At 53.6% G+C, this 24,657-nt stretch overlaps 1 protein-coding gene across 1 annotated transcript in view; it reads left to right on the top strand.

Moving 5' to 3' along the window:
- The window catches only part of LOC135255888 (DENN domain-containing protein 4C-like), a 32,807-nt gene extending 8,740 nt beyond the window's left edge, over positions 1-24,067 (top strand). Inside the window, exons 6-32 of the mRNA XM_064337657.1 lie at positions 125-366; positions 899-965; positions 1,421-1,479; positions 1,929-2,073; positions 2,634-2,809; positions 3,218-3,309; positions 5,696-5,902; positions 6,539-6,684; positions 7,104-7,142; positions 7,462-7,592; positions 7,912-8,044; positions 10,011-10,217; positions 10,439-10,567; positions 12,241-12,388; positions 13,657-13,776; positions 14,009-14,146; positions 14,576-15,639; positions 15,780-15,927; positions 16,341-16,426; positions 16,616-16,791; positions 17,331-17,513; positions 17,691-17,841; positions 17,958-18,206; positions 18,847-18,964; positions 19,616-19,769; positions 19,867-19,931; positions 20,300-24,067. Of these exons, the coding sequence (XP_064193727.1) occupies positions 125-366; positions 899-965; positions 1,421-1,479; positions 1,929-2,073; positions 2,634-2,809; positions 3,218-3,309; positions 5,696-5,902; positions 6,539-6,684; positions 7,104-7,142; positions 7,462-7,592; positions 7,912-8,044; positions 10,011-10,217; positions 10,439-10,567; positions 12,241-12,388; positions 13,657-13,776; positions 14,009-14,146; positions 14,576-15,639; positions 15,780-15,927; positions 16,341-16,426; positions 16,616-16,791; positions 17,331-17,513; positions 17,691-17,841; positions 17,958-18,206; positions 18,847-18,964; positions 19,616-19,769; positions 19,867-19,931; positions 20,300-20,436 (4,710 nt within the window). The 3' untranslated portion in view covers positions 20,437-24,067. The remainder of the gene's footprint in view (positions 1-124; positions 367-898; positions 966-1,420; positions 1,480-1,928; positions 2,074-2,633; positions 2,810-3,217; positions 3,310-5,695; positions 5,903-6,538; positions 6,685-7,103; positions 7,143-7,461; positions 7,593-7,911; positions 8,045-10,010; positions 10,218-10,438; positions 10,568-12,240; positions 12,389-13,656; positions 13,777-14,008; positions 14,147-14,575; positions 15,640-15,779; positions 15,928-16,340; positions 16,427-16,615; positions 16,792-17,330; positions 17,514-17,690; positions 17,842-17,957; positions 18,207-18,846; positions 18,965-19,615; positions 19,770-19,866; positions 19,932-20,299) is intronic.
- Positions 24,068-24,657: the final 590 nt, after the last annotated feature.

Below are 24,657 nucleotides of genomic sequence, written 5' to 3'. Positions count from 1 at the left end.
CTCCCTCTCCCTCCTCTCTCCCTCTCCTCTCCCTCTCTCTCTCTTTCCCTCCCTCTCCCTCTCTCTCTCTTTCCCTCCCTCTCTCTCTCTCTCCCTCTCTCCCTCCCTCCCTCCCCCCGTGCAGGTGTATGGTGCTGCTATGCAGTTCTATGAGCCCTACCCTGTGGAGTCTCTGACGGAGAGGCAGAAGGCCCAGCTGTTCCCACCCGACCCTGAGGGGGCGGGGCCTGTTCCCAGCAGGCCGGTGAACACCAATAAGAGCATCTGCCTGCTGTCGCGCTGGCCCTTCTTCGAGGCATTCCGCAAATTCCTCACCTTCCTGTACCAGCTGTCCATCTCCGGCCCTCAGCCTCTGCCCATCGAAAAGTAAGGCCCTGCCAAAGACTGTGTACTGCAACAAGATACTCTACTCTGCACTCACTGCAATTCCGCATTGAAAAGTAAGGCCCTGACAAAGACTGTGGACTGCAACAAGGTACTCTACTGTGTACGCATACCCTCTGCCCAAGGCCCTGTCAAAGCTTGTATACATGAACAAGATATTCCACTCTGTACCCATACCCACTGCCCATTGAAAAGACCCCACCAAAGACTGTGTACATGCACAAAATACTCTATTCTGTACTCACAGCCGCTCCCCATCAAAAAGTAAGGCTTTGACAAAGACGGTGTACATGAACAAGATGCTCAACTCTTTACCCGCAATCGCTGCCATGGTTTGTTATGATGGTGTTGTTTAAATGCTCTGTGTGCTTGATGGGATGTTGATTGCGTTTCCTCTCCATCCCTGCTGTGCCAGTATGCAAATTTGAGCAGCTGTTATGATGCCATGATCAGGGAAGAAATCTGAGTATCTTATATCTTGATTTTATTTACTCTTTTATTTTTCTTTGGACAGGCACATCTCCCATTTTATGCACAACGTGTGTTTCCCCTCTCCCCAGAGGCCAAGGATCCTTGTACAGGTGTGTGTGTGTGTGTGTGTGTGCATGTATGTGTGGCTGTGCGTATATGCATGTGTACGTGTGTCTGTGTGCGTTTGTCTATGTGTGAGCATGTGTGTGAGACTGTGTGTGTGTGTGTGTGTGCTGTGTGTGCTGTGTGTGTGTGTGTGTGTGTGACTGTGCGTATATGCATGTGTACATGTGTCTGTGTGTGTGTGTGTGACTGTGCATATATGCATGTGTACATGTGTGTGTGTGAGCATGTGTGTGAGACTGTGTGTGTGTGTGCTGTGTGTGCTGTGTGTGCTGTGTGTGTGTGTGTGACTGTGCGTATATGCATGTGTACATGTGTCTGTGTGTGTGTGTGTGTGACTGTGCATATATGCATGTGTACATGTGTGTGTCTGTGTGTGTGTGTGCTATGGTAACGCTGTGGTAACGTTGGGGTAACGCTGTGGTAACGCTCTCTGTTCCAGCTGTCTGCACTCGACACTCTGACTCTCTCCCAGCCCATCAGCACACCTTTACCTCTCAGGTAGCTTCACCTTTCTGCCACGTCCTTCAGAAACACGCAGCAGCCTCCACAGAGAGAGAAACTGAAAGTATTTATTGATTGAAAGTAAAAGGGGAAAATGCTATGGCCTTCTGGCAAGGAAATTATAACCGTTGTGGTTTATTCTCAACTGACGCACACACACACATACACACAGACAGACACACACACACACATACACACACATACACACACATACACACACACACACACACACACACACACACACACGTGCACACACATACACCTCTCTGCTCCAGAGAGCTGATAAAATATCAGGTAAACATCCTGCTGCTGTTTCCAGAGGGAATTCTGAGGGGAACCAGGAGCCACACGAGCATGGTGATGTACGAACACCTTTAAGAGTCGCGACCCAGCGCCCACGTGGCGTAGCTGATAATGCCCCCCCGTCCCCCTGTCTGTCTCCGCAGCGGGGCGGATTTCTGCACCCTGCTGTCGAACCTGGGGCCGGAGACCTGTGCCACCCTGCTGCTGCTGGTGCTGCTGGAGAGCAAGGTCGTGCTGCACTCCCTCCGGCTCCCCGCGCTGACCGGCGTGGCCGAGGCCGTGGCGGCGGTAAGTCTGCGAGTCTCAGCCAATCACAGAGCACGTTGGTAACCACCAGCGCAACAATGCTGATGGTGATTGGTGGATGCTTTTCTGACTGCTTCCTGGTCATTCCCACCGGGCTCCCCAAAGTGCAGCCACTAATCAACGCTGGCGTATTTCTATTGGTCATTAGCAGCACACTCAGTGATTGGTGGAGACCCTGTCTGCATTGAACCAGTGAAGTAATGTTCACAACTGTCTTATCCCAATTTTAGGAATATAAATAGTGCACTGTATTAAATAGGGAATCTCCTGTTGCTGTTACCAACTAGAACCTCCTGTAGATGAAAAACAGAGAGGGCTAAAGGGACACAGGAGCTGAGTATCTGATTGGTTTAACCCTTTATCACAAACATGTGATTAGAGTATTCTTAACTGAACATTCTAATGCTGATGTAACAATCAGTGCTGGTATCTCAAGGCAGTAGAGTTCTAGAACACTGACTTGGAATGTTGGGAACAAAACATTCCAAAAACCCTACAGGTCAAAAGGGTTAAAGAATCTGTGGTGTCGCCCTCTGTTGCAGATGATCTTCCCCTTCCAGTGGCAGTGCCCGTACGTTCCTGTGTGCCCGCTCTCGCTGGCAGGGGTCCTCAATGCCCCCTGCCCTTTCATTGTGGGCGTGGACTCCCGATATTTCGACCTCTACGACCCCCCAGCCGATGTGGTGTGTGTGGATCTGGACACCAACTCCATTTACCTGTGAGCTGATTGGTCTGTTAGTCCTGATGCACTGTCTACGTGTCATGTGATTGGTCTGCTAACCAAAAGTACCTGGACACCCCTTGGTCTGGGGCTGTTTTTCTTGGTTTGGGCTAGGCCCCTTAATTCTAGTGAAGGCAAATCTTAATGCAATGACATTCTAGATGATTCTGTGCTTCCCCAACAGTTTGGGGAAGGCCATTTTCTGTTTCAGCATGACAATGCCCCCCGGCACATAGGGTTCAGACGGTTCGTTTCATTGAAACTCGCAGGGTTCAGACGGTTTGTATGATAAAACCTTGCAGGGTTCAGACTGGTTTGTATGATAAAACCTTGCAGGGTTCAGATGGTTTGTCTGATAAAACCTTGCAGGGTTCAGAGGGTTCGTTTGCTCTGCTCGTGTTGCAGGTCAGAGGACAGGAAGCAGTTCAGCCTCCCGAAGAAACCTCGCAAGAGCCTCGTGAACTCCCTGAGCAGCGTGTACCAGCAACTCGACAACGGTACTGCTCCCCCCCCACACAGCCTGCACCAGCACCCCCCCCCAACAGCCTGCACCAGCACCCCCCCCCCACAGCCTGCACCAGCAACTCGACAACGGTACTGCTCCCCCCCCCCCCCCCCCACAGCCTGCACCAGCACCCCCCCCCCCCAACAGCCTGCACCAGCAACTCGACAACGGTACTGCTCCCCCACCCCGCCATCTCCCAGTGAAACCCCCCCCCCCCCCACACACAGCCTGTACCAGCACCCCCCCCCCAGCAGCCTGTACCAGCACCCCCCCCGCCCACCACAAGCCTGTAGCAGCACCCCCCCCACCGCCCACAAGCTGGTACCACCAGCTTGACAACGGTACTGCCCCCCTCCCCCCCATAGCCCGTACCCAAGTGGCCAAAACCAGACTTCGTTTTTGAAGCTCATTTCCTGGTGTTGTAGTTCCTGGTTGCTCACTAGCGCCACTACGGATGGCTCCAGTATAGGTGTTTTCATATCCGGTTTCCATGTAAGTCTACGGTACAAATGCGATCAAAATACAAAGTCAATAATTTTTTCTCACTAGAAAAAATAGTCATAATAGGTGTATTTTATTCGTCTTATGACTGTCCATGGGTCGATTTCATGATTTATTGCGTCATTTGGGCACAGTGCCAATATTTGTTCTGGACCAATGAGGTACAGCTTGTGTCACTTCCGGATTACTGCGGAGGACTGAGCTACAGTAGGGGCGACAATCTGTGGTCACTGGGGTGGGAGGTGGCGTCTCTTGGCCTTGACTTTGCGGCTCCGACCACGGTCCACCTGTGCGAAGTCAGAAAATGCAGGCATCCCATTTTGTAGTGGTTTCATTATAGCGTGTGCTATTTACAGCTGCACTAGACGACCATAAAATATTCCTCCTCTGAAGTTTTGCGGTAGCCGAGTCATTTTTACTATTTCCTTTAGCCCACTTCACCAAATAATTAGTTGACAGAAAGCGTAATCAGCTAACGCTTATTTGCTATATGTGGTAGTCCAGTAGCCTATGCTAAAACAGTTCGCAACTTCGGCTACCAAGCCATTTGACTAGCTAGCTAACCCTAACCGGCAAATATTCCATCTGTCAAACGTGTTTGACGGCTTGTCAGTCGTGTACATTCCGTAAATGTCTACCTGGGCTATGCTGCACGAATGTGACAAAGCTAGAAGCTAGCAAGAAAATAATAATTATTAGAAATTCAATGTACATTATTTTTGTCTTTATGCAACAGGTGGAAAACTTGCTCTTCAAAGTGCGTTGTCATATTTACACGCCTGTAGACCAGTTATTAAAATACTTGGTAGATTTGTTAATCACCGCTGACAGTGTTAATTTTTATTCGGTAAAAAGTGACTTGCGAACGATCGGTCAGCTAGCGTCACCCAGCAAGTAGACACCACAAACGGCGATGGAGTAGTAGCAGTTAATGGCTCATTAACTGACTGTGGCGAAAACCTACGACGATAACTTGCTTGGTTAACAGCAGGTCTACCAGACAGATATATGAAAATTAGCCTAGTCAAATCACCAGTAGTCTACACATCTCTGATTGATTGACCATCCGTGCAGTCGATGTTCTTCCCCTGTAGTTCATATTGCTAATGCGTGAGCTAACCACGGATAGCTTACCTAGCTCACTGGCAAGCTGATATGCTAGCTAAGCATATTCGTTTTGCCGAGAAACATAAATTGAAGATAACTGAACATAATTGTATTATTAATGTCATACATATAACGTGATTACATGACACAGTACAGTCACGGATGGAAATTAAACTCCGTAAACATTTGATCATATATTTTAAAACATAACGGCAGACAGTCAGCTAGCCTCAAGTTCGTTCTGCAATCGTTCGTTCAGGTTGATGGACTTTTCCGCACCGGACTGTCAATCACATTGCAAAAATCACAAGACCGCTTAACTCTATGGTTTTGGCTCCAAATCGAGAACATGGCCGCGCCCGCCATTGAGCTTCAAAACGTGTTTTACAGACCCACGGAGAGGCAATGGGTGACGTCACAGTAGCTTTGTCCATATTTTTTACAGTCTCTGCCCGTACCACACAGGATTTTTCTTTGGGGCGGTGTCACAGGATTATCATAGGGGGGTGTCCGGGGGTATTTGAAATCAGAAGAGTATCTGAGGGGTATCAGAGGGGGTATTAGAGTGATATCACATTTGGTGGGGTTTCAGTACAGTGATCAGTGATTGAGGGTCAGCTCCATTCGATTCAAACAAATTCAGGAAATTAATTGAAATTCAAATTCATGAATTTAAAACCTCCCTCATAATTTCTGGAATTCACCTCAAACTGACCCCAGCAGAACAATGACTCTTTTTTTGGGGGGGGGGGTTGGATTTGGGGGTACAGCCCGCAGGACGGCCCAGGCAGAGATGTCCCCCGTGGAGGCGGACTTCTCCTGGCAGAAGAGGATGATGGGATTGGAGATGGAGATCCAGGAGGCCTTCCTGCGCTTCATGGCCGCGGTGCTGAAGGGCTACCGCTGCTTCCTCAAGCCCATCACCCAGGCGCCCACCAAGAAGGCCACCGCCGCCGACTCCCTGTACGACCTGCAAGGTGCAGCGCCCCCTGCCTGTCTGTATGACACACTGCACGTACAACTGCACATACAGTGCAACCTGCCTGTCTGTATGACACACTGCACACACAACTGCACATACAGTGCAACCTGGCTGTACACACTGCACACGCAACTGCACATACAGTGCAACCTGCCTGTCTGTATGTCACACTGCACACACAACTGCACATACAGTGCAACCTGGCTGTACACACTGCACACGCAACTGCACATACAGTGCCCCCTGCCTGTCTGGACCCCACACTGCACATACAACTGCACATACAGCGCCCCCGTCCGGCCTGTCTGGACCCCACACTGCACATACAACTGCACATACAGTGCCCCCTGCCTGTCTGTATGACACACTGCACACACAACTGCACATACAGCGCCCCCTGCCTGTCTGGACCCCACACTGCACACGCAACTGCACATACAGTGTCCCCTGCCTGTCTGGGCCCCACACTGCACATACAACTACACATACAGTGCCCCCTGCCTGTCTGGGCCCCACACTGCACATATAGTGCCCCCTGCCTGTCTGGGCCCCACACTGCACATACAGTTGCCCCTGTCTGTGGAGAACCTTGTTAAATGCAATCCAACATCTCTCTCTCTCTAAATCTCAGGGTTTCTGAAGAGCAGAGACCGGGCTTCTCAGAAGTTCTACTCTCACCTGACCAAAACACAGGCGTTTGTGCGCTTCATAGAGGAGTGCACCTTCGTCAGTGACAAGGGCACAGGCCTGGCCTTCTTCGACAGCTGCGTCGAGAAGGCAAGATGATCCCAGCTGTCCTTAATCGTGGAACACCTTCCTTTCACGTCTTACAATGCTACTTTAAAAACTCTTAAGGCCAGGTCAGGTCAAAAAGCAATCAGCCAGCGTGACGGCTTTGGAACAGTTTCAGGAGAAACTCTGCTCAGCGTGAACTGAGGTTTACAACTTGAGTCCAGAGTTTAAAGACGAGACGGCTCCACTCAACCAGCTCATAGCCTGTTGTTATGGAAACAGCCGTTTAATTTGTTAACTGTTGTTCTGATGTGGCCATTCTCATCTGATCTGCTGTGACAGTTAGGCTCTCAGCATTGAAATGATTGTGGTACATCAGCAGTGCTTGTGTGATGCAGTCTCTTTGTAGAGATGGTGTGGGAGGCTCCTTTTGATGAAAGTCTTTTTTTTCTTCTCTCTTTTAGCTTTTTCCTTCTGATAAAAACACTGACAGGGGAGGGAAGGTAGGCTGGATCTTCTCTTTTTAAAAACAAAACTCTTGTAGAAATCTGTGTATAGTTGGTAAAAAAATGTTGTTCATTTTTATTTCTTTATGACTTGTGTCAGGTTTATTTGAATGCAGTGTGTGTGTGTGTATGTGTGTGTGTGTTAGTGTGCATGCATTTTTGTTTGCAAGCGTGTATATGTTTATATGTGTTTGTATTTGTGTTCATAAGTATGTAGGCATGTGTGTATGTTTGTGCAGTTGTATATTTCTCTGTTTGTGTGTTTGTGCAGTTGTATATTTCTCTGTTTGTGCGTTTGTATATTTGTGCGCTGCAGGTGGATGGGGACTCCTGGGAGGACGGTCGGCTCCTTGAGCTGGATGAGTCTCAGAAGAGTGACCTCACCGTGTTCGTCATGCCCCCTGAAGCCCCTGCTGAGGACGGCCTGGACCCCCCCCTTCAGTACAGGTGCTCTCCTGCTTCACCCCCACATCACTCATATCAGGTCTGTGTGCTTCATTATAACCACAGGGGTTGCAGGTTTGATGCCCGCAGCAAATTGTATGCTCCAGAAAAAGCACTTTACTGGATCGGTTACAGGTTAGCAACTTATAGAGGAACGATTTTTTGACCAAAACCAACTAAGCTCATTTACCATCTCAAGGTATTTTATAATTTGGTTCACGTCCTCGCTCTGGGCTTCACTCCCACTCGTTTCTTCCTCTCCTCTGTTTTCTTCCTCTTCTCTCTCTCTCTCTCTCTCTCTCTCTGTCTCTCTCTCTCTCAGCTATCAGAACTTCCCCTCTCTTCGCCTGGAGCTGTTCGACCGCCCCTCGGGGTTGAGTCCAGTTCCGAGCGTCAGGCCCGCTGTGACCAGCGTGTCCAATAGCCCCGCCCTCCTGGCCAAGAGGACCAATCAGGTGAGCCCCTCTGCCAGCTGGACCGCAGACCACAGACTGCTGTCAGCCCCTGTGACCACGCCCTGCTGTCGGCATGAGCTCTTCGCACCTCACGCGCCCTGCTGTGCTCTTACACAACGGTGCAGCGCCTGCTGCGCTGTGCTCTACACACTGCACCACGCCCTGCTGTGCTCTTACACACTGCACCACGCCTGCTGGGGCTGTGCTCTTACACACTGCACCACGCCCGTGCTGTGCTCTTACACACTGCACCACGCCCTGCTGTGCTCTTACACACTGCACCACGCCCTGCTGGCGGGCTGTGCTCTTACACACTGCACCACGCCCTGCTGTGCTCTTACACACTGCACCACGCCCTGCTGTGCTGTCTTACACACTGCACCACGCCCTGCTGGCGGGCTGTGCTCTTACACACTGCACCACGCCCTTCTGGCGGGCTGTGCTCTTACACACTGCACCGCGCCCTGCTGGCGGGCTGTGCTCTTACACACTGCACCGCGCCCTGCTGTGCTCTTACACACTGCACCACGCCCTGCTGGCGGGCTGTGCTCTTACACACTGCACCACGCCCTGCTGTGCTCTTACACACTGCACCACGCCCTGCTGGCGGGCTGTGCTCTTACACACTGCACCACGCCCTGCTGGCGGGCTGTGCTCTTACACACTGCACCACGCCCTGCTGGCGGGCTGTGCTCTTACACACTGCACCGCGCCCTGCTGGCGGGCTGTGCTCTTACACACTGCACCACGCCCTGCTGTGCTCTTACACACTGCACCACGCCCTGCTGTGCTCTTACACACTGCACCACGCCCTGCTGGCGGGCTGTGCTCTTACACACTGCACCACGCCCTTCTGGCGGGCTGTGCTCTTACACACTGCACCGCGCCCTGCTGGCGGGCTGTGCTCTTACACACTGCACCACGCCCTGCTGGCGGGCTGTGCTCTTACACACTGCACCGCGCCCTGCTGGCGGGCTGTACTCTTACACACTGCACCACGCCCTGCTGTGCTCTTACACACTGCACCGCGCCCTGCTGGCGGGCTGTGCTCTTACACGCTGCACCACGCCCTGCTGGCGGGCTGTGCTCTTACACACTGCACCACGCCCTGCTGGCGGGCTGTGCTCTTACACACTGCACCGCGCCCTGCTGGCGGGCTGTGCTCTTACACACTGCACCACGCCCTGCTGGCGGGCTGTGCTCTTACACACTGCACCGCGCCCTGCTGGCGGGCTGTACTCTTACACACTGCACAACGCCCTGCTGTGCTCTTACACGCTGCACCACGCCCTGCTGGCGGGCTGTGCTCTTACACACTGCACCACGCCCTGCTGGCGGGCTGTGCTCTTACACACTGCACCGCGCCCTGCTGGCGGGCTGTGCTCTTACACGCTGCACCACGCCCTGCTGGCGGGCTGTGCTCTTACACACTGCACCACGCCCTGCTGTGCTCTTACACACTGCACCGCGCCCTGCTGGCGGGCTGTGCTCTTACACGCTGCACCGCGCCCTGCTGGCGGGCTGTGCTCTTACACACTGCACCACGCCCTGCTGGCGGGCTGTGCTCTTACACACTGCACCGCGCCCTGCTGGCGGGCTGTGCTCTTACACACTGCACCGCGCCCTGCTGGCGGGCTGTGCTCTTACACACTGCACCGCGCCCTGCTGGCGGGCTGTGCTCTTACACACTGCACCGCGCCCTGCTGGCGGGCTGTGCTCTTACACGCTGCACCACGCCCTGCTGGCGGGCTGTGCTCTTACACGCTGCACCACGCCCTGCTGTGCTCTTACACACTGCACCGCGCCCTGCTGGCGGGCTGTGCTCTTACACACTGCACCACGCCCTGCTGTGCTCTTACACGCTGCACCGCGCCCTGCTGGCGGGCTGTGCTCTTACACACTGCACCGCGCCCTGCTGGCGGGCTGTGCTCTTACACACTGCCCTGTGCTCGCTGTGTCCCTGCAGGAGGTGAAGCTCTCCTGGAAGATGGCCAGGCGGTATCGGTCCCAGCCCCCTCTGTGGGCCAGGTGCCTGCTCAGCCACAGCTACAGCCTGTGGTTCCTGTGCCTGCCCAGCAGGGTGCGCTGCGCCCCCTGCAAGCTGCGCGCCCTGCAGGAGGCCCATGCCGTGCTGCTGAGGAGGAGGAGCGCCGAGCTGGAGCTGCTGGACGAGGTGCGAGACCTGCCCCCCTGCTCTGACATCACTCAGACCCACTCTGACATCACATCCCTTCTGTGACATCACATCCTGCTCTGACGTCACACAGCCCCACTCTGACATCACAAATTCTCCACTCTGACATCACATAGCCCTTCTCTGACATCACACTCACTGCTGAGTCTGTTCTGTAGTGTACAGATGGTTCAGCTCGAACCCCTCCCCCTGTGGTGTAGGTGTGCTATCGGGTGGTGATGCAGCTGTGTGGCATCTGGAGCCTCCCCGTCATGGCCGTGCGCGTACTGATGGAGATGAAGAACGCTGGGGTACAGCCCAACGCCATCACCTACGGGTACTACAACAAGGTACTATACCACCCTCACCTACGGGTACTACAACAAGGTACTATACCACCCTCACCTACGGGTACTACAACAAGGTACTATACCACCCTCACCTACGGGTACTACAACAAGGTACTATACCACCCTCACCTACGGGTACTACAACAAGGTACTATACCACCCTCACCTACGGGTACTGCAACAAGGTACTATACCACCCTCACCTACGGGTACTACAACAAGGTACTATACCACCCTCACCTACGGGTACTACAACAAGGTACTATACCACCCTCATCTACGGGTACTACAACAAGGTACTATACCACCCTCACCTACGGGTACTACAACAAGGTACTATACCACCTTCACCTACGGGTACTACAACAAGGTACTATTCCACCCTCACCTACGGGTACTACAACAAGTACCATACCACCCTCACCTACGGGTACTACAACAAGTACTATACCACCTTCACCTACGGGTAATACAACAAGGTACTATACCACCCTCACCTACAGATACTACAACAAGGTACTATACCACCCTCACCTACGGGTACTACAACACGGTACTATACCACCTTCACCTACGGGTACTACAACAAGTACTATACCACTCTCACCTACGGGCACTACAACAAGGTACTATACCACCCTCACCTACGGGTACTACAACAAGGTACTATACCACCCTCACCTACGGGTACTACAACAAGGTACTATACCACCCTCACCTACGGGTACTACAACAAGGTACTATACCACCTTCACCTACGGGTACTACAACAAGGTACTATACCACCCTCACCTACGGGTACTACAACAAGGTACTATACCACCTTCACCTACGGGTACTACAACAAGGTACTATACCACCTTCACCTACGGGTACTACAACAAGGTACTATACCACCCTCACCTACGGGCACTACAACAAGGTACTATACCACCCTCACCTACGGGTACTACAACAAGGTACTATACCACCCTCACCTACGGGTACTACAACAAGTATTATACCACCCTCACCTACGGGTACTACAACAAGGTACTATACCACCCTCGCCTACGGGTACTACAACAAGGTACTATACCACCCTCACCTACGGGTACTACAACAAGTATTATACCACCCTCACCTACGGGTACTACAACAAGTACTATACCACCCTCACCTACAGGTACTACAACAAGGTACTATACCATCCTCACCTACGGGTACTACAACAAGTACTATACCACCCTCACCTACGGGTACTACAACAAGGTACTATACCACCCTCACCTACGGGTATTACAAGGTCCATTACAAGGTCCATACCCCAGCATCTGTGACTGAGCGAATTAGAGATACTTAGGCTCATGCCTGAAAGAGCTGTCTTCCTCTCCTTGTGTGTTGATATGCTAGCCTGTTAGCCTGTTAGCCTGTTAGTCTGTTAGGCTGGTAGTCTGTCTGCTTATCTCTCCTGGTAATAGCTCATAATGAATGCTGTAAAATCAGGTGGTGGGACACTGGGGTTGGTGGTGGTGATATGGGCCGTGTGTAATCAAATCTTTGACTAAAGTCTAAAGTAAGAAAGTGAAAATAAGGTGGTTCTCTGGAGAGGGGAGAGGTGGGGGGGGGGAAGCTGATGACCCGGGGCTGGAGTGGGGTCCCTAATTTCCGCTGGCTCCTCTCTGCGTCCCCAGGCCGTCCTGGAGGGCTCCTGGCCGAGCCAGAACCGGAGCGGCGGCTTCCTGTGGGCCAAAGTGCGCCACGCGGTGCGGGCAGTGGCGCAGTTCAACCGGGCACTGAGGAGGACGGCTCGGGCCGAAGGTCCCCTGCACATCAGCACAGGTAGGGCGGCTGAACCCCCCCCTCCCCAACCAGCACAGCTCTCCCGGGTACAAACCTGATCCCTGCAGTCTGCTGTCATGTCAGTCTTATGAGAAAATGGTTGATAATCAGTAGAAGCTCAATTTCCCAAAGTCCTGGAAAGTACTGTTTGCATGGGTGTCATTTATGAGGTCACAGTGCCACCTGCTGGTTAAAATCAAAATCAACCTCTCAGCTGTTATTCACCAACTGATCACTTCTGATCGCAACCTCAGTTCCATTCCCTTACGATGTATTCTGTTTTTGCTTTTTCTATTATTATAATTTAGGCTTTTGGATAAAGGGAAATTGCTTTCATAAGTAGTAAGTGTAGCTGATAAGGCTCTGTTCCAGTGTGTGGATGGGCCCCAGAGTCTGGCATCTGTTAAGGCTCTGTTCCAGTGTGTTGATGGGCCCCATGGTCTGGTATCTGTTAAGGCTCTGTTCCAGTGTGTGGATGGGCCCCATGGTCTGGTATCTGTTAAGGCTCTGTTCCAGTGTGTGGATGGGCCCCATGGTCTGGTATCTGTTAAGGCTCTGTTCCAGTGTGTGGATGGGCCCCATGGTGTGGTATCTGTTAAGGCTCTGTTCCAGTGTGTGGATGGGCCCCATGGTGTGGTATCTGTTAAGGCTCTGTTCCAGTGTGTGGATGGGCCCCATGGTGTGGTATCTGTTAAGGCTCTGTTCCAGTGTGTGGATGGGCCCCATGGTCTGGTATCTGATAAGGCTCTGTTCCAATGTGTGGATGGGCCCCATGGTCTGGTATCTGTTAAGGCTCTGTTCCAATGTGTGGATGGGCCCCATGGTCTGGTATCTGTTAAGGCTCTGTTCCAGTGTGTGGATGGGCCCCATGGTCTGGTATCTGTTAAGGCTCTGTTCCAGTGTGTGGATGGGCCCCATGGTCTGGTATCTGTTAAGGCTCTGTTCCAGTGTGTGGATGGGCCCCATGGTGTGGTATCTGTTAAGGCTCTGCTCCAGTGTGTGTGGATAGCCAAACACTGACTGCTGTGTTCGGGAGAGATTTCAGTGGGTGGGGATGATCGTGTCACTCACCAGTTACCACAGCAACCATTTTGCTCCTGAGCGCTCAGCACCCATCAGCTGAGGCAGAGAGCTGCAGGGTTTGGGTTTGGGTTTGGGTTAGGGTTAGGGTTTGGGTTTGGGTTTGGGTTAGTGTTTGGGTTTGGTCACAGGCAGTAATGTGCTGTGGGAGTAACAGGAAGTGACCACGCCCTTTCACACCTGTGTAGAGGTGAAGGGGGACGGCATGGCAGGAAGTGACGACGACAGGATCAGCGGTGAGGAACACACCCTCTTCTCCCGCAGCCTTGTTGTCGGGGGCAACGCCAATGGCAACCACCACAGCGGAGGTAACAACTTTCAGCTTACATTAAATTTATAGTGTACTGTGTGTGTCTCTAAGTGTGTGTGCGTGTGTGTGTGTATGTGTGTGCTGTCCGTGTATATGTCTATACACTGTGTGTGTATGTGTATACACTGTGTGTGTGTGTATGTGTGCGCCTGTGTGTGTGTGTGTGTATGTGTGTGTGTGTGTGTGTGTGTGTGTGTGAGTAACAGACTGTCGGCCGTTCTGCTCCGCAGCGAAGGAAGGGGCGGGCTCAGTAGACAGTGCTGAGCTTTTGGCTCCGCCCCTGAGCCCCAGGGACACGCCCACCCCAGGGCCCAGCATCGTCAGGCTGTCCACAGGAAGCTCGGATGGCTCTGCAGGAAGGGGCAGTGGTAGGGCTCTCTGCTCTGATCCTCCTCTCTGTCTGTCTGTCTGTCTGTCAGAAAGCCAGGCTACTGACACACACAAAAGGTCATATCCCCAACACAGCTTCTATCGGCCAATGGTTTCATAGCTTTGATTTCTGTTTTGGTTAGGTCAGGCGTTCTGAGCAGGGCTGCCAGTCTCGTGGAGTAACTGCTGCTTTTTTTGTTTCAGTGTGTTAGTGCTTAATTCAAGTCACTGATTGGCTAAATCCACACACCTTGTTTCCAAGGCCTAAATTGGCTGCTGATTGAAGGGAAACAAAATTTTTTTTTTTTTTAAACAATCTGAAAATACAGGACTGGAGTTAAAACCGCAGGCACAGCGCCCTCTCCAGGACTGGAGGCCCTTCTGTTGTGATCATGTGGCCTCTCTCTCTCTCTCACCTGGTCCCACAGGTGTGAGGAAGCTGTTCACCTCACGCAATCAGAGCGAGGAGGTGTCTCTGCTCGAGGATGGCGTGGCTGTCTCCCTGGGCGGGGCCGGGGAGGCGGGGCTCCAGACGGCATTGGGGCGGAGCTTCAGCATGGAGAGCCGGGCCGGCATGCTGGAGACCAGTGCTGACCGGATGGCCGTCGCCATGGCAGCCGATGCCAAGATCCTGGAAGCCGCTCTCTCCGGGTGCAAGACCACTCCCACCAGCTCCGCCCTCGGCTCCGCCCCCTTCACGGGCATGGAGCCCGAGGGGGGCGTGTCCGGATCCTCGGACACAGCGGAGGAGAACGACGTGTTTCTTGAGCCCCCGTCCAAATTAAGTGAGGTCAGGCTGCCGGAGGCGGTGGGGGCTGACTGTCCCAGGACAGAAGGAGACTCTGTGGCGCTGCTGAGGGGGGGGGATGGGGGTCAGAGAGACCCCGCCCAGAGGGACAGCTCCTCCAGCAGGGCCGTGGAGAGGGAGGGCGTGGCCACGGGGGCGGACCTCCTGTCCCCGCTGCCGGTGACGGACAGCTCCAAAACCAGCCCGGCCCGCACCCGGGACCCCCGTACCCCAGTCCCGCCAACGGCGGCGCCCCAAAACCTGGCCAGCAGCCCTCTGGGGCCCAAGTCCTTCAGCATGGAGCTGCACCACCAGGGGGCGCCGCAGCCAGCCACCGAGGTCGACTCCGCCTCCAGCGTGTCCCCCGGGAGGAGGGCCAGCCTCCCCGCCAGCCCGACGCTCCCGGGCGTGGGGCGGTCCGGCGCGGTGGCGGGGCAGCGGAAGGGGTGGGGCGCTGTGCAGCGGGCGGGCTCCTTCAGCGCGCTGATGCGCTCCTCCCCCCGCAGCTCGCTCGGCTCCCTCATCGGCTCCCTCTCCGGCCTCGCCCCCCCCAGGATGGGCCAGCTGCTCGCCCCCCCCAGGATGGAGCAGCTGCTGGCCGGGCCCAAGATGGAGGCGCTGAAATCGGGCGTGAAGCAGGCCGCCAGCGTCGCCATCAAAGTGTGGGACACCGTGGCGTCTGCCTACGCCTACTCCGACGACGAGGTGAGTCGCTCAGCGGAGCACCCGCCCATGTGACGCCCGGCCAGCCAATGAGAGTCATTTAGGGATTGCTTGCTGTGATTTTGGGAGGGGGAGGTGGGTGGTTGGTGGGGCTCTGTGACGTCCCGTGCGCTCTCTCTCAGGAGGAGGACGGGAGGGGCGGGGGCAGTGGCCCGTCCTGGCCGGAGGGGGCCCTGCAGGGGGTGGGTGAGGTAGACGGCCCCGCCCACAGCACCCTGCGCTCCGACGGCCTCAACTACAGCAGCACCAGCCTGGAGAGCAGCAGCAGCAGTGAGTACACACTCACACACTATACACTATACACTCACACACTATACACTCACACACTCACACTATACACTCACACACTATACACTCGCACACTCAAACACTATACACTCACACACACACTATACACTCACACTCACGCACTATACACTCACACACTTACACACTATACACACACACACTCACACTCACACACTATACACTCACACTCACACACTATACACTCACACACACACACTATATATACACACACACACACTATACACTCACACACTCAAACACTATACACTATACACTCACACACACACACACACACACACTATATATACACACACACATTATACACACACACACATGCAGTCATGCATATGTTGTATGGACACTGACTGCATTTTGCCCCCACACCCTGTGAGCAGGTGTGAACCCAGGCCGGTCTGGGAGGGGTGCAGACTCCTCTCACCACACCAGCTCCTCCAGCATCAACCAGAACACCGCCCTGGAGGTGAGGACAGCGCCCTCTGCTGCTGGGAGTCTAAAGCACACCCAGTGCTCAATCACTGATCATCCAAGGCTGATTGCTTCACTGTCCTGAGCTCAGTTTGGTCAGTGAGCTGTGGGTCAGTGAGCCGTTGGTCGGTCAGTGAGCTGTGGGTCAGTGAGCTGTGGTTCATGTGTCTGTGGTGTTGTGCAGGTGCTGATGTCCAGCTGCTCACAGTGCACTTCCTGTGAAGCGCTGGTGTATGACGAGGAGATCATGGCCGGCTGGACGGCGGACGACTCCAACCTGAACACCACCTGCCCCTTCTGCCAGGCCTCCTTCCTGCCCCTGCTGCACGCTGAGTTCCGCGACCTGCGCACCGCATCCAGGTCAGCCTGTCCAACGCTCGCACAACGCTGCAGCAACGCTGCAGCAACGCTCACACAACGCTCGCACAACGCTGCAGCAAAGCTCACACAACGCTGCAGCATCGCTCACACAACGCCCGCACAACGCTGCAGCAACGCTCACACAGCGCTGCAGCAACGCTCACACAACGCTCACACAGCGCTGCAGCAACGCTCACACAGCGCTGCAGCAACGCTCAAACAGCGCTGCAGCAACACTCACACAACGCTCACACAGCGCTGCAGCAACGCTCACACAACGCTGCAGCAACGCTCACACAACGCTGCAGCAACACACACAACACTGAATCAACGCTCACACAACACTGAATCAACGTATCCTTTCCAGTAAGGACACAGCTGTTGGCCCGGGTTAAAAGCCTGAAGCATCTTACAAACTGCGTTTATCGGACTGAAGATTCAAGCGAAACCTCCTCCGGCACCAGTCTCCGCCCACGGGAGTGTTGCGGGTTCGAGACACGCCCGCGTTTACGCTTCTGTCTCCTCTCCTCTCCCCGCAGCTTCCCGCTGAAACCCAGCATGTCAGGTGACAGTATCCATAGCAACAGTGCTCCCCTGTCATCGGAGTCAGCTGACCAGAAGGGCGGGGCCTCTGCGGTGGTTGCTGACCTCATCAGTTTCGAGGAGCCCCCACTGGAGGTGCCGACGGGGGCCCCTGGGGGCCTGGCTGGCATACAGGAGGGGTGAGCTCATGGTCTTATGTGTGACTGACCTGGGGTCAGTTTGGCCCGCACTCATAATGGATGAAGTGATGGTATGGACAGGAGGAAACTGATCCTGGGTCAGCCCTTGTTTTATGAACCAGCCTGGTGATGGATCAGTGGCATGACTGTGTTTTGGGGTCCCCTCTCCCCCCCCAGCCCTGGTCTGGACCCTGAGCTGGTGAATTGGGGCACCCCCCTGACCCGCAGCAGCAGCATGAGCGACTCCCTGCAGACCCGGGACCCCCCCCAGCGCCCGTCCCGCGGCGTGTCCACCGCCAGCCTGCCCAGCAGCCTCCAGGGGGCGACGGTGAGTTCAGAGGGAGAGATAGAGAGGGGAGAGAGAGAGATGAAGGGAGAGAGGGCACTCGTTTAGACTATCCAGGCCGGGGGCCCAGAGTATGAGCTCCTGCCATGTTTTCCCAGGATGCAGTGGGGCAGAAGAGGCCCAACCCCCAGCCGGTATCGGTGCCCTACCTGAGCCCCCTGGTCCTGCGGAAGGAGCTGGAGTCGCTGCTGGAGAACGAGGGGGAGCTGGTCGTCTGCACCCACAAGTTCCTCAGCCAGCACCCCATCCTCTTCTGGAACCTGCTGTGGTACTTCTGCCGGCTGGACCTGCCCAGCACGCTGCCGGGCCTGATCCTCACCTCGGAGCACTGCAACCACGGAGTGCAGGTCAGTGAGCACCAGCGCCCCCTGGGGGAGCGGAGGTGCGCTGCAATTAAACACTTCTTTTTCACCTTCTTGGTTTAATTCTCCAAAATAAACAAGAGTGCGGGGCGCAGCTCGGAATTATGGATCCCCTGAAAGAACATTGCTCTGGCATTGCTCCCCCCCCCCATTTTTAATAAAACAGAACCTCCTTTCACCCCACTAGTGACGGCCCTGGCAGGACTCCTTCCTGTCAGGTCATTTCACACTCAGTGGGCTGGTTTGGAGTCGTGTTAAATGTGCTGATTCTGATCTCTGTGCACCAGGCCTGGGTCAAGTACATTATCTGAAGCACTGAAACCCTTTACACACCAGTGAAGCATCTCTGCAGATGGCAGACTCTTGGAATTTTTGCCAATGTTCAGAATATGCGCTTCTTTAATGTGAGGGTGCTTCGTGCTTCAGGGAAATACTTTTTGTTGAAAATTTTTGGGGAGCTACGGGAGCGTTTTCAAAGAGCACAAGAATTCAGAGGCATTTGATCCAGGTGGGATTAGCAGTCGAAAGGCGGAGCCTGGACCAAGGGTGGCTTGTGATTGGCTGTTGCCAGGTGTGATGTAAGCACAGGCGAGACAGTGACGTGCAGTACTTGTTCCCCTTGCAGCTGCCTCTGACCCAGCTGTCCCAGGACAGTAAGCAGGTGTGCGTGCAGCTCCTGTGGGACAACATCAACCTGCACCAGGAGCCCAGTGAACCTCTCTACCTGCTCTGGAGGACCTTCAGTGAGTGTTCACTGCTGCATCCTACTGGCGCAAGCAGGCATTGCAGTCTGTCTTTGTACTCAGCCACTGCTGCTCTCGATTTACATTACGTGTGTGTGTACGTGTGTGTGTGTGTGTGTGTGTGTGTGTGTGTGTGTGTGTGTGTGTGTGTGTGTGTGTGTGTGTGTGTGTGTGTGTGTGTGTGTGTGTGTGTGTGTGTGTGTGTGTGTGGGTGCTGTGTGTGTGGTGTGGTGGTGCTGGCGTGTGTGTGTGTGGTGTGTGGTCGTGTGCGTGTGCGTCGTGCGTGTGCGTGTGGTCGTGCGTGGCGTGCGTGGCGTGTGCGTGTCGTGTGCGTGCGTGCGTGTGCGTGTGTGGTGCGTGTGCGTGTGCGTGTGTGTGTGTGTGGTGGTGCGTGCGTGTCGTGTGTGCGTGCGTGTGGTGTGTGTGTGTGTGTGCGTGCGTGTGTGTGTGTGTGTGTGTGTGTGTGTGTGTGTGTGCGTGCGTGTGTGTGTGTGTGTGTGTGTGTGCGTGTGTGTGTGTGTGTGTGTGTGTGTGTGTGTGTGTGTGTCGTGTGTGTGTGCGTGTGTGTGTGTGTGCGTGCGTGCGTGCGTGCGTGCGTGCGTGTGTGCGTGCGTGCGTGCGTGTGTGTGTGTGTGTGTGTGTGTGTTTTAGGGCAGAAGAAAGCGCTGTTGGCTCCGACGGATCACCGCGAGGCCAGAGATCTGCTGAACAGCATCATCAGGAGCATCCAGGAGAGCGACGTTCGCGCGCCCATGAGCCTGCTCACACAGGAAGTGCAAAAGAACGCCCACCCCAAACGCCAAAGGTACGCCGCGCACCGTCCCTTCTACCTCCTGCTGTTCTAGTGGACCGCTCTTCGGTCATGAGAGAAAACCCTGACAGCGCCCCCTTGTGTTACACAGGAGTATCTACAGAGAGATCCTCTTCCTGTCACTGGCCGCTCTGGGGAGAGAGTATATTGACGTTGGTGAGTACAGTCGGCTGGATAGCAGCAGTGTGGTGTAGTGGGTAGGGAACTGGCCTTGTGACTCAGGGGTTGCAGGTAGCAGTCCCAGGTGGGGCAGCGCTTTTCAACCCAGAACAAAGTACTTTAACCTTAAAGCTGAATTGCTGTATCTGTAAGTAAAGATTGACGTTGTCCTTGGCTTTTAAACGTACGCATGGCTGTTTGCCAGGAGAGCGCACCCCTACCCCGATGTAGAACCCCCCCTCCCCCGGAGTCTTTCACCGTTGGAACACTGCTGTTTCTCCCATTTTTTCGCTCTCCATCTTTGTGTTTGTGTTGACACGGTTTTCAGAGGACATGTTGCGGTCTCTCTCTCGTTTCCCCTGCAGAGGCCTTTGACCGTGAGTACAGTGAGGCCTTCGACGCGCTGAGCCCGGAGGAACGCGAGGCCCTGTCCCCCATAGACCAGCCGCCCAGCAGCACCGTGCAGTGGTGCCTCAAGTGCTTTGGCACTCCTGTCATCTGACAGCGCCCCCTGCTGCCATGGAGGATTACTCACAGGAGACACTGCCACCTGACAACGCCCCCTGCAGTCCTGGAGGATTACTCACAGGGCACACAAGTGGTTCTTTTCCAGGTGGATATTTATTCATAGAAGAAAGGAGGGCGTTTGTTTTTGCACTGTGAATTTCATGCTGTGAATATCCCTCAAAGATGACAAAGATGGACTCTCACTTCCACAGCCTCATTCCGATGTTATTGTACCTGCCTGAACTCCTTATTATAATTTGTCTTAAACGCTAAAAGTCCCATCTTGTCGAGAAGACAAGGAGCAGGAAAGATTTTGTTGTGACTCCTGAATTCAGTCTTAAAACGCCGAGGACCAGCTTCCTGACCTGTGGAGCCATTGAACAAGGTCGGTTTGAGTCACTTGAGTAAGTGAAGAAGCCTGACTGTGGCCTCAGGTGATGTACACAGTGTGGGCTGTGATTGGCTGTGATTGGTCAGTCCAATGCCTACACAGCCCAGAAGACCTCATTCTGTAGGCCTCGGGAAGCCTCTCGCTGCAGACCTTTTTATCTCATAGCCTGTATATGTTCATTGCATGTAGATAAAGAGACATTTTATTGTCATTTTGACCTATTTGCACTTCTGGGAACCGCTGATCCTCAGTTTCCCTTTTGCCGTTTTTGTTTTGTAAACATCGGTTCTGAGGTTGGGCCCGAGGGATCGCACCTGTTTCCTGGTGTCAGACGGTTTGAGTCTTAAAATGGTGGCAGCCTTTGCGGGCGGGAGAGGGATTACTTAATTTGGTGGAGTGGAGAGATCGAGTTGGGGTGGGGTTATTATGTTGTGTACAGCTCTCATTTTGTTGGAGGGTGGACTGTAACGATTGCTATCCCAGAATTCCTTTCTTCTGTGGCCGTGTTGGGGAGAGAATGCGTGGCTCATCCTGTTCAGACGCTGGTCCAGCGTGCGGATGGGCCTGGTGTGGAATAAACGCTGAGTCATCACCAGACCTCCCTATAAATGCTGAGTCATCACCGGGACCCGCTATAAACGCTGAGTCATCACCGGGACCCGCTATAAACGCTGAGTCATCACCGGACCTCCCTATAAATGCTGAGTCATCACCGGACCTCCCTATAAATGCTGAGTCATCACCGGACCTCCCTATAAATGCTGAGTCATCACCGGAACCCGCTATAAACGCTGAGTCATCGCCGGACCCGCTATAAACGCTGAGTCATCGCCGGACCCGCTATAAACGCTCAGTCATCACCGGGACCCGCTATAAACGCTGAGTCATCACCGGACCCGCTATAAACGCTGAGTCATCACCGGACCCGCATAAACGCTCAGTCATCGCCGGGACCCGCTATAAACGCTCAGTCATCACCGGGACCCGCTATAAACGCTGAGTCATCACCAGAACCCGCTATAAACGCTGAGTCATCACCGGGACCCGCTATAAACGCTGAGTCATCACCGGGACCCGCTATAAACGCTGAGTCATCACCGGGACCCGCTATAAACGCTGAGTCATCACCGGGACCCGCTATAAACGCTGAGTCATCACCGGGACCCGCTATAAACGCTGAGTCATCGCCGGGACCCGCTATAAACGCTGAGTCATCACCGAGACCCGCTATAAACATTCCAACTTTATTTCTCAGGACCAATAACGGCCCTGCCCACCATTCAGGGCACAAGTGGGGAACTCAGCCGTGATAACTGAAGGGTGAGGCCGTTCCAGTTTGGCACCCACTTCCTGCTGGGCCCGTATTCATAAAGCATCTGAGAGGAAACCTGAGCTGGGGTCCGCTAAAGGCCCGAAACCGATCCCAAATGAGCTCTGCTGCTCTGAGACGCTTCATGGATATGGCCACTGATCTGGAGTCAGTGCTCGACAAGCCAGAGCCTCACGTGATGTGACCCGCCGCTCCTGAACACTGATCTGGGATCAGCGGATCCGGGGCTGGCCTTGCCGCTGTGTTTCGGGTCTCTAAGATTGTCTAGTATCATGTGACGGGAAGTAGCACTACTGAAACCACAGCTATTGGCTGCCCCTCACCGCGCAGTGCCTTCAGCTGCCAGCAGGGGGAGAAAAACGAAAACCTCATGTCTTAAAGTGGCTCATTGATTGACACCTCGCACCACCAGTTATGCTGAATCTTTGGCACCTCCACTCTGTAAGGCCATGGTGTTCATCTCACAGTGTGGCAGGTTGTTTCTGCCCTTGCAGGTTTGACCAAAACGTGAATTCCGTAGCAGCAGCTGAGTAGCCCGTCCTCAGTGTGTGTGTGGACTGTGTGTGTGTTTTAAAACGGTAAATGTTGCTGATACTGTGTAGTGTGGTGCATAAGCTGTATTCAGGTCTCCTTCTGATGCTGCACACAACCCCAAAAAAACCCTGTGAATGCTTCTTCCCCATTTCAGGAAAAATCTCCGTTGTGGTTTGTTTGTGTTCGCTCTGTCAACGGACTAGCACTGACCGCACGGTTCTATTTGCACTTAAATTGTGTTGATGATCATAAATGTCCAAATATCACGACGTGGGGCTGCCTGGAGTTCCTGCACTCCAAAGCAGCACACGCAGGTCTTAATTCAGGGTCATTAAAGTGTCTTGGGGCAAAGGTGCTGATCTGGGGTCAGTTATGCCCTTTAGCTGGTCATGGAAAAGGTTAGGAGGTAGACTGGGGGACACTGATCCCCATCAGCGCTAACGCTTAGACGCTTTATGAAGACTGGCTCTGTCCCAGTCTGATGTATTTCGGGTCGAGAAGCTGGTCACAGGCCGTTTGAGGGTTCTGAATCCCGGTTAAGGCCTTGCTTGTCCTGGCTGAACTCTGAGAGGCTTCCTCAGCCAGCCACCTAATCAGCCCCCAGTGTAATCGGTTTAAAAAATGAGTTCCCTCTCCTCATCAGCCGATGTGCGGTGAGCGTTCTGGCGCAAAATGGCTGCCGTGCATCTCCCAGGTTGGTGCTACACATAGTTTCCCCCTCATCACTGTTCTTCTCATTATTAAAAGATCAGTTTATGAAATTGAACAGCGCTATGACTGGACTTTAACTCATCTGCTGCAGATCATACCGATGGTCGTCACTTCAATGCTGTGAGTCTTAATGTAGTGATGTATCAGGTATGGTCAGCGTGTCTGAGATTTGTAAATTGCACTTCTGGTTTGGTTCACTGAATGAACCCACACAGGGATTCTCTGTCTCACACACTCCATAATGATCCGCTCCTGCTTGTGTGAACTCAGCTGAGGGGGGAGCCTGGTGCTGGAGAGACTGGTGCATGGTCTGCATTTAATGCCGAAATCGGTTCTTAATTAGCCCGATAATCTGTGATCTGACGGTATAGCTACGTGTGAATTAGGATCATGAATGGCAGCTGAAGATCGTGTCCTTGCATGGGAGTGTTTTTACTGTGGCCCAGAGAGACGGCCGGTCGGCTGAATGGTGCAGATGGAAAAGCAGAAATGGATTCTGTGATTCTCCATGATCTGGATTCCCCAGCCTGCCTTGTGCATTGCAGCTGATGGGAGTGCCACCCCCCGGCCCCCAAGCCTGCGTTTCCAGTTATGTCAAATGCAAATTCAGTGCAGAGCTGTAATGCAATAAATGTTATGGTAATTTCCATTTTTCAAAAAGCAGAACTGGTTTTGTTCCATTTACCTGCGTCGTCTTGGGACACATTTTGTGTGCTTATGGCATTCTAATCATTTCCCCCACATTTAGGTTTCAAGCGCTGAATCAGTGGATTTATAAATAAATAAATGTACTTCTGCTTAGTGTCCACATTTCACCCAAATGAGTTCCTGTAAATATGTACATGGAATGTACAGTCAGTTTAGACTACTCCTGTGTAAATACTCTAACCCCTCAGACTGTGTGTAAATACCCCACCAACCCCTCAGACTGTGTGTAAATACCCTACCAACCCCTCAGACTGTGTGAATACCCCACCAACCCCTCAGACTGTGTGTAAATGCCCCTGTAGTCCTGGTTGAGTCCTCACACAGTGAGCAAATAGACAGCCCGAGTTGCACCAAAATGATAGTTTATTTGTTTGTATACGGGAGCTTGCAGCAGTAAGCTGATCATTTACCCAGGTGTGTGCAGGGGTAAGGGAACCTTGCGAATATTTACCCATAATGAGGCATTGATAAAGGCCTGGTTTCTGAATAAGCGTTTGGTACGAATGGCAGTGTAAGGGCCCGTTTCCCCCCTCCGCTCCAGG

Source organism: Anguilla rostrata, chromosome 5, assembly GCF_018555375.3.
Source record: "Anguilla rostrata isolate EN2019 chromosome 5, ASM1855537v3, whole genome shotgun sequence".
Classification (NCBI taxonomy): domain Eukaryota; kingdom Metazoa; phylum Chordata; class Actinopteri; order Anguilliformes; family Anguillidae; genus Anguilla; species Anguilla rostrata.
The sequence above is the reverse complement of the archived record's forward strand: the minus strand, read 5'-3'. Positions and strand labels throughout refer to the sequence as shown.